Source organism: Hakea prostrata, chromosome 6 (assembly GCF_041222555.1).
Source record: "Hakea prostrata isolate BN-2017 chromosome 6, UWA_Hpros_2, whole genome shotgun sequence".
Taxonomy (NCBI): Eukaryota; Viridiplantae; Streptophyta; class Magnoliopsida; order Proteales; family Proteaceae; genus Hakea; species Hakea prostrata.
This window is the reverse complement of record NC_142605.1, coordinates 5,629,760-5,638,583: the sequence shown is the minus strand read 5'-3', so window position 1 is coordinate 5,638,583 and position 8,824 is coordinate 5,629,760. Positions and strand designations below refer to the sequence as shown.

The 8,824-nt window shown below is 38.0% G+C and overlaps 1 protein-coding gene across 2 annotated transcripts in view; it reads right to left on the bottom strand.

Annotated features, from left to right (window-relative positions):
* Window positions 1-827: 827 nt before the first annotated feature.
* ACDO1 (Protein kinase superfamily protein) overlaps window positions 828-8,824 on the bottom strand; it is a 111,546-nt gene continuing 103,549 nt past the window's right edge. For both annotated transcript variants that reach the window (XM_089158472.1, XM_089158474.1), the window contains exons 12-15: window positions 1,827-1,939; window positions 1,585-1,732; window positions 1,432-1,501; window positions 828-1,298 (exon numbers count right to left, since the gene is read on the bottom strand). In XM_089158472.1, coding sequence (XP_089014598.1) covers window positions 1,234-1,298; window positions 1,432-1,501; window positions 1,585-1,732; window positions 1,827-1,939 — 396 coding nt within the window. In that variant the 3' untranslated portion in view covers window positions 828-1,233. The remainder of the gene's footprint in view (window positions 1,299-1,431; window positions 1,502-1,584; window positions 1,733-1,826; window positions 1,940-8,824) is intronic.

Genomic DNA, 8,824 nt, shown 5'->3' with positions numbered 1-8,824 from the left:
AAATCTAAAGGGTATTGATTCTTCAAGGCTTAAATTTGAAAAAAACTTAGTTGCTTTGAGACTTAAACATATTTTGTCACATTAAGGGATCCAACATTTAAGAGGACCCAAGCATAAAAATCTTTTTGTTAAAATGTCATAATCCCATTAGAAGAAAAAAAGGAATAATAAAGGGTAAGATGGTCATACTACACTTTCAAGGGTGAATGCGTGACATGGCCATTTTGGAATTTCTTTCCAAACTATAGACAAATTCGATGGTTTTTTTTTTATTTATTAAGAATTTCTTATATACTGGGATGGGAATGAGAATATTAATGCCATCGAATGCATGCTGTTGATACGAAATCCTGCTTGTCCTTCCCTGTCACGATCCTGCAAAACACGTACTCGACCTTGTGTGGTCGAGGTACTTCTCTGACGAGCAAGTCAGTACCAATGATATGATATCAACTACTCAACAGAGAATTCAAGTAATTGATCACACAGAATATGAATACTTACCCCATAGTTTTTACCTGAGGTGTTTATATAGTGTAAGATAATAGAGTTATATTCGGAATCTGACTCTAAGATTAGTTGCTTTAGGAAAGTAACTCTACAAAGAGTTCTTGTCTTACCATGAATTTGATAGATGATAGAAGTTTACTCTGACCGGGCTTTCTTGAGTAAGTGGTCAATCCTACCACAGACAACCTGGTCGAACAAAACTCAAAAGAATCCGTGGTCGGACCATTCAAGCATTGTTTAGACCAGAATATATATAATGACCGTTTTTAGTCATTAACAGGTGCGAACCCAAGACCTTCCCGTAGGAGGTTGGGCCTTTAACTGCTTTACTAACCCACCATTGGCAGGTTCATCTTTTCTTTTTCCTTTTTATATATATCAAATCCTAATCCAAGTGGTCCACATAATTTCATCTTTCCAGAACACACGCAAAACAGCGTTCAAAACTAGGAGGATGCATGTAAGAAACTTGACTTGATACTTTTCGGCACTGCCTTTCTACGAGCAACGTGCTAGGCAAAGGGAATGAAATGACAGAGACATGTCCAAGAGACAATTATGTAACTCTCCATTTAATACTTTTCAGATCTAAATAGGACAAACAACATATTTTAACACAGATGCACTATACAAAAATTCCTTTAGGATATCTCTGAGGTGCTCAATTCTACTTACACAAACAAGTCGATGCTTCTTTTGGGGTAAGCAAACTTGGGTATTGAACTAGAAATCTGATAAAACAGAATTGCTCCATGAAAGAATTAAATCCCTTGTAACATCTGGTAAATCTGAAACAAAAAAAGTGTAACCAAATAAAAAAAACAAAAAACTACCATATGCGATAATATCTTATTTCTAGTTGAACTGCCCAAAAAAAAAAAAATGATGTCAAAAGAGAGAGAGAGAGAGAGAGGGTTTTACCTCGAACAATCTCCAAAGCCACTGAGGGTACATCAACATCACCTTCAATCAGTCTATATACATCCACAAGCTACAGCAGAACAGGAGGTTCAGAAATTATATAACCAGGATGAAATATATAAATTTTCGTTTCCCTTCTATCATATAATATACCTCCTGAATATGAAGCTTAGAATCTTCCGTCAGCGCAAGAAGAAGCTGTTTTCGTATCCCTGCATCAAGCAGGAAAAGGCGAGCTCCATCCTTGATTGTGTCAGTAAGATCCAATTTCCTTTCAACCTGCCAGTCTCTTGATCCTTGCCTGATGGGAGGATGAAATGTATGAAAACTGAAGGAAAATTAAAGGAACCTCAAACAATATGTGCCAAATATGTGCAAGTGGATTTGCTACATACATTTTCTTCACTCTCAATGCAGGATTACTGTTCATCTTTGCCACATTTTCCTTCGCAAGTGTAATAAGGTTCTCAAGCCGTTTCCATTGGAAAAGACCATCTTTAAATAGTACCTAGCACAAGCAGATCAATGTGAGAAGTCATGATAAGGAAAAACACAGTAAATCTTAGTCAACGCTCTATATTAGTGTGAGGCATGAAAATCTATTCTTTGATGAAAATCACTGGATGATTGTGAAAAAGCATCAATATCATGGAAAGGAAGTGTAAAGAATATCCTACTTGATAAAGAAAGAGCAAAGTAATTAATTTTTGAGAACAAAACAACGGAGTTAGCAACTGTAAATACAACAACTATCATAACTAAATGAGGTTGGCTACATGAATGGTTGTCCTCCAATCAGCTAGCTGTATTCGAGGTCTGTTGGAGGGTGATTTAGGAAAAAGAAAAAGAGACTTGAGATTTAGCGCCCGAGCTGAGGTTTTTTAGTTTTAGAGTCCAGCTTTTCTGTTTTGAGTTCAATTGTAACTACTACACCTATGCTATAAATATAGAGAGTTTTTACTGGACTTACTCAATTGATTGCGGCTCCTCTCATTCTCAATCTTCTTTTTGCAGTTCTTTCCTTTGTCTTCATCATCTCAATCTCTCTTTTTTTATACTTTTATACTATAGTTTACATGGTATCAGAGCCGGATCCAAAAATTAAGGGGAGACAGCACCTTACGCAGAACTCTTGTTGATGTTTCAATCAAAGATTTGAAGCAACTTCTCACGCTGCATCTATGTGAGTTTTTTGGCCGAAGAATAGATGAGTTTGATAGTCGGAAAAGAGATGCAACTCTTGGCAATCTTTAGATAGAGGTTAGTACCTTTTCTCTGTTCGTTTGTGCTGGAGTTGTGCCGGAAGTTCCTTTTTACATCGGGTGGAGATTTCTTTGCAACTTCGCAGAGAAGTGCCCTTGATTTGGTGAAGATAGGGTGTGTAGATCAGATTATTTGGCTTCTGTTGTTGGTTTAAACCAACCGGTTCAGTCTGTTATTGATTCTATTGGTTCAGATCTGATTCTGAGTTGCAGGGGTCTGTATTGTAAATTTGAATAGTTCTAGGGGGCTATTTTGAAATTTTGAATAGTTTCAGGGATATGTTTGTAATTCTAGATTTTACCAGGAATTTTTTGCAAATTTAGATAGTTCTAGGGAGCTATTTGCAAATTATATAGGTTGCAATCAAGGTATATTTGTCTGGATAAGAAAAAGATTAAATTATCATGTTTGAACCTAAGAATTCTATTACTAAAATCATGACATCCACTTCCCATCGTATTTCTGAACAAAACCTTGAAGGTCTACTAATTTTTACCAGTGGATTTAGTTAGATGGTCTTGTTGTCAATGAAGGAACAATATCACCATTTTTGTTCAATAAGATACCAAAGTGGATGATTGACTCATTCCATATTACAAATAATCGCAAGAAATCCTTTGATAACATTGATTCCTATTTCTCAATGATATCCCATGATCGAGACAATTGGCTGAATCCCGTGAAACCATTTCATAGAAGTTCATTGATCTCTTCTTTTTAGAAAGCAAATCGACTTTGATTCTTGAATAATCCACATCACTTCTACTTCTATTGTAACAAAAGATTTTTGATTCATTCTTAATTAAATGAATTCAGAATGAAAGGGCTCGCTTTGACCGTTAGGAGTAGGTAATCCGTTTGCCAGCTTCCACCCATGGATCTACCCGCAAAGAGATCTTGATCCCAGGAGTACCCCTATCTTTCCCTAACTTGGCTGATGGAAAGATGGGCTTTTACGAACCCTCCAAAGGGTTATTTGTAGATTTTCTCGCATCCCAACAAAATATGGAGCAGCAAGAGCCCTGTCTCGCATAATCAAGGAAGATTGTAGCTTTAGTTGGCAGACCACTACATAAGCCGCTGTGCGTTGGACCTATAGCCTACTTTACTTATTAAAGAGGGTTATTTAAAAAAAGCAAACTCTGCTCTTTTGAGGCCCTTCACATCACCATATCTTTTGCCTCTCAATATCCCTTCTCCAGAGTTGGGGGCTGGAGGCTTTAGCTGCTGCTTTGGATTATTGGGAGTTGGCATTCGTGTTTGAGAGTTAGTAATCAAGACTCAGTTCGATTAACTACAAAAAGAGCCGGCAGGCGCCAAGCGGTCCCACAAACTAGCTAGCAAAGCGAACAATAAAAAACCAGTCCATTACCGGCTTGGCTGTTAGGCTTAAATTAGTAGAGAAAGATAGTTCAAGTTGTGTTGACTGGTTGTGGACAACAAGACCATCTTACTAAATCCACTGGGAATGATACATGGAAGAATGTAGATGCCCAAATTTTAGGGCAGATGTTGAACTCTATGGGGAGAAATATTGTTGACTTAGTTACACATATTGACACTATGAAGGAGTTGTGGGACTCCTAAATACATTGTATTCCAGCCAAAATAATCTTTCTCGTGTCTATGAGGTTTCACAAGAATTCTATAGGGCTGATAGGAAGGTGATTTGTGACTCAATAATTTGCTGACTATAAGAAAATGTATGAAGAGTTAAATTCTATTATCCCCATGTCATCGGATGTTGTTGAGATGCAAAATCAGCAGGAACAACTTGTAGTCATGAGTTTTTGGGAGGACTTGGGAAAGAATTTGAATCAGTTAGAGCATAGATTTTAGGAGGAGATAAGGTTCCCCCACTGTTTGAGACTTTTTCCTGTGTACTTTGGGTGTCTAAAGAAAACACACAAGAGTCCAGTTCCTCCAACAATTCTGCATTAGCTTCTTTTACTCCAAACCGCGGCTCTGGTGGTGGATCAGGTGCTCGTGGTGCTGGGAATGGAGGGTCAGGTAGAAACCCCAATACTCAAGGAATCACTAAAATTGCTAGAAATGTCAAGACTTGTCATCACTGTGGAAAACTAGGACATATACAAAGATTTTGTTGGTAGCTCATGGTAAGCCACCTCTAGTTGCCAACAATGCATCATTAGAGACATCAACCATTGCCACTCCATAGTCAGAAGGCAAGACTATGAAAATGACTGATGAAGAATTTGTTTGCCTCACCCAGTTCCAAACAATTCAGTCTTCACCTCCCACTGTCACCTTTGTTCAGACAAGTAATTCTACACCTTGTGTTTCAACTTCTCGTCCTTGGATCATTGACTCAGGGGCGTCTGATCATATGACTGGTGACTTAGATAATTTTTCATCCTTTTTTCCATCCTCTTCCATTATGACCTTAGTTGATGGTTCCCATGCCAATGATATAGGTGTAGGAACTGTCAATCTCACCCCTACCTTATCCATGTCTTCTGTTTTGTATTTACCTGAGTTTCCTTTTAACTTATTGTTTGTTCATAAACTTTCCTAATTATTGTGTGTTCTAAGATCTTACGACGAAGAGGACGCTTGGCAAGGACGTGAGTCAGGAGGACTATACGTGTTTGATGACATTCCTTTTGCTGCTTACTCAAGCACGACTAACCCTCATCAAATTCATTGCCCTTTGGGCCATCCTCCATTAAATACTTTCAAAATTTTCGATAAACGTTTTAGTTCCATTTCTTCTTTACCTTGTGAATCATGTCAGTTTGGGAAACTTCATCATGTAAGTTATCCCTCTCGAGTTAATAATAAGGTAGACAAACCCTTTTCTCTTGTTCATTTCTCTGGTCCTTTTAATACTTTTATGGCATCACATGGCATTCTTCATCAGTCTTATAATGTCAACACCTCACGACAGAATGGGGCGGCAAAAAGAAAGAATCGCCATTTGATGGAAGTTGCCCGCTGTTTATTGTTTGAAATGCGGGTCCCTAAATCTTTTTGGGCTGATGCTGTCCTAACTACTTGTCATCTCATTAACCGAATGTCCTTGTCTACTTTAAAAGGAGGTGTCTCATATTCCTTGATTTTTCTTAATACTCCTTTGCATGCATTGCCTCCCCGCATCTTTGGGAGTGTCTGTTTTGTCAGAGATCACTGACCTGGGTTGTCTAAACTTGACCCAAAAGCCCTTAAGTGTATGTTCGTTGGGTGCTCATGTACTCAAAAGGGGTACCGTTGCTATTCATTTGACCTTCGAAAATATTTTATTATTGCTCATGTTTCATTCTTTGAGGTTGTTCCTTATTCTTCTGACACTATGCATACCTCTTTTATGGATGTGGATCTCCTTGTCATCATTTCCTCTCCAGTTACAAATAAGCCACCACTTCCACCTGCTGTTGTATATCAACGACGTCAATGACATCAATAGTCACTCCTGCTCCTGCGGCTCCACCACCTTTGCCTCCTCTAGTCGTGGATCCTGTGGTAAGTCCCTCCTGTTTCGACCTTGATGTACCTATTGCTCTTCGTAAAGGAACTCAGAGTTGTGCTCAGTATTCCATTTCTAACTTTGTTTCATACACTAATATTTCTCCTACTTTTCATGCGTGTTTATCTACCATTAAGTCTCCCCTTGTTCCTAAGAATTTGTCTAAAGCCTTGTTAAGTCCTGGTTGGTGACAACAATGACTGAGGAGTTGGTAGCCCTAGAGGAAAATCATACTTGGGACCTTGTTCCTCTGCCATTTGTTATAACTGCTATCGGATGTTGCTGGGTGTTTGCAGTAAAAGTAAACCCAGATGGTACACTTGCTAGATTGAAGGCTAGACTTGTAGCAAAAGTATAAGCTTAAGTTTATGATGTGGACTATCTAGATATTTTTTCTCCTGTTGCAAAGCTTACGTTTATTCGGATCCTAATTTCTTTAGCTGCTATATATCATTGGCCGCTATTCCAGCTGGATGTGAAGAATGCTTTCCTCAACGAGGATCTTTCTGAAGAGGTTTATATGGAGTAGAGGATCTTTCTAAAGAGGTCTATATGGAGCAACCTCTAGGGTTTGTTGCTCAGGGGGAAAATGGTTTGGTGTGTCGTTTGAAGAAATAACTATATGGGCTAAAACAGTCCCCATGTGCATGGTTTGGCCGGTTTACTTAAGTTATGACAAAGTTTGGTTTGACTTGATACGAGAGTGATCACTCTGTGTTCTAACGTCAATCTGGTACAGGGAGGATATTCTTGTTGTGTATGTGGATGATATAATCATTACTGGAGATGACTTGGTATTAATACATTTGAAGACTTACCTAAAGAAAAAGTTATAGACTAAAGATTTAGGAAAACTTAAAAGTATTTTTTAGGGATAAAAGTGGCCCAGTCTCGGAAGGGAATTGTTTTGTCCTAACAAAAATATGTGATTGACTTACCATTTGAAACAGGGATGCTTGGCTCAAAGCCTTAGGATACTCCAATGGATCCAAATATAAAACTTATGCTTGAGTATGGAAATGCCCTTGAAGATCCTGAGAAGTATAGAAGGTTGATTGGGAAGTTAAAACTATTTGGTTGTGACTCGACCTGACATTGCTTTTCCAGTTAGTGTTGTGAGTCAGTTTTTATCTAACCTTGTACCACTTATTGGGATGTACTTGTGTACATATTGAGATATCTTAAAAAAGCTCCTGCACATGGACTTCTCTACATAAGTCATGGTCATAGGAGAATTGAAGGTTTTTTATGCTGATTGGGCTGGTGCACCGAGTGATAGAAAGTCTACTACAGGCTACTTTGTTGGAGGAAATCTTGTATCCTGGAAAAGTAAGAAGCAAACAGTAGTCGCTTGATCTAGTGTAGAGACTAAGTACCGTGCCATTTCACTTGTCACTTGTGAGCTAATGTGGATTAAACAATTCTTGGGTGAGCTTGGCTCTAGTCATAAGTCTCTTATGCCTCCGTGGTGTGACAATTAGGCAGCTATTCATATAGCATCGAATCCTGTCTTTCACGAGCATACAAAGCATATAAAAGTTGATTTCCATTTTGTTCGAGAGAAGCTTCAGTAGGGACTGATCTCCACTCATCATATACGAACTGGAGAACAGTTGGCTGATTAGTTTACAAAATCCTTTGGGGGCAGAAAGAGTGAGATATATATGTAACAAGCTGGGAATGTTTGATATTTATTCTCTAGTTTGAGGGGGGTGTTGGAGGGCAATTAGGGAAAAAGAAAAAGAGACTCGAGATTTAGCTTGATTCAGCCCAGGCGCTAAATCTCGAGCTGAGGTTTTTTTTTTTTTTGGAGTCCAATTCTTCTCTATTTTGAGTTCGATTGTAACTACTAGACCTATACTATAAAATATAGAGAGTTTTCATTGGAGTTAACTCAATTAATTGAGGCTCCTCTCATTCTCAATCTTCTTCTTCTTCTTTTATCTAATTTTTGCAATTCTTTCCGTTGTCTTATTCATCTAAATCTCCCTTCTTTATACTTTTATACTATAATTTACAAGGTCATACCTGGTAAATGTGTAAGAGTGTAAGACCTCACCACTTCTTTAAGGATCATTTGAGGCCTCCTCCTAGCTCTTCTCTTTCCTTTAATATGATTCAAATCAATCCTCAAATACTATGGCATCCTAAAGCCACCGTTGAATATGACCAAGCCACTTCAGATGACTTTCTCGTAGCTTATAATGTCCTGAGACTAACAAAAAATTAGCCCTAATATGGTCAATCCTTCCTAGTTTTGCCACACATCCATTTGAACATCATCGCTACTATATTTACTTCATCAATGTGATGCTTCTTAACTTTTCAGTGCTCCGCACCATACATAATAGCATGTTGTATGACTTCCGTATGAAATTTTCCTTCAAGCTTGTTGAAGTATACACAAGTTTGAACTGTTTTATTGTTCACGTTACTGTTCACGTGAACAGTAAAGGCTGTTTTACTGTTCACGATACTGTTCATGTGAACAGTATTTTTCTAGTGATGCTACGCTACTTTCTATTTCTAATGTAGGAGTTTAGCTACATAAGTTTTGGGACTTTCTAGAAAGCAAAGTTTATTTTGGTAGTAGTTTTTATTTTCAGAACTTTCTATTTAGGAGCTAGAAAGTTACTAAAGCTGTAA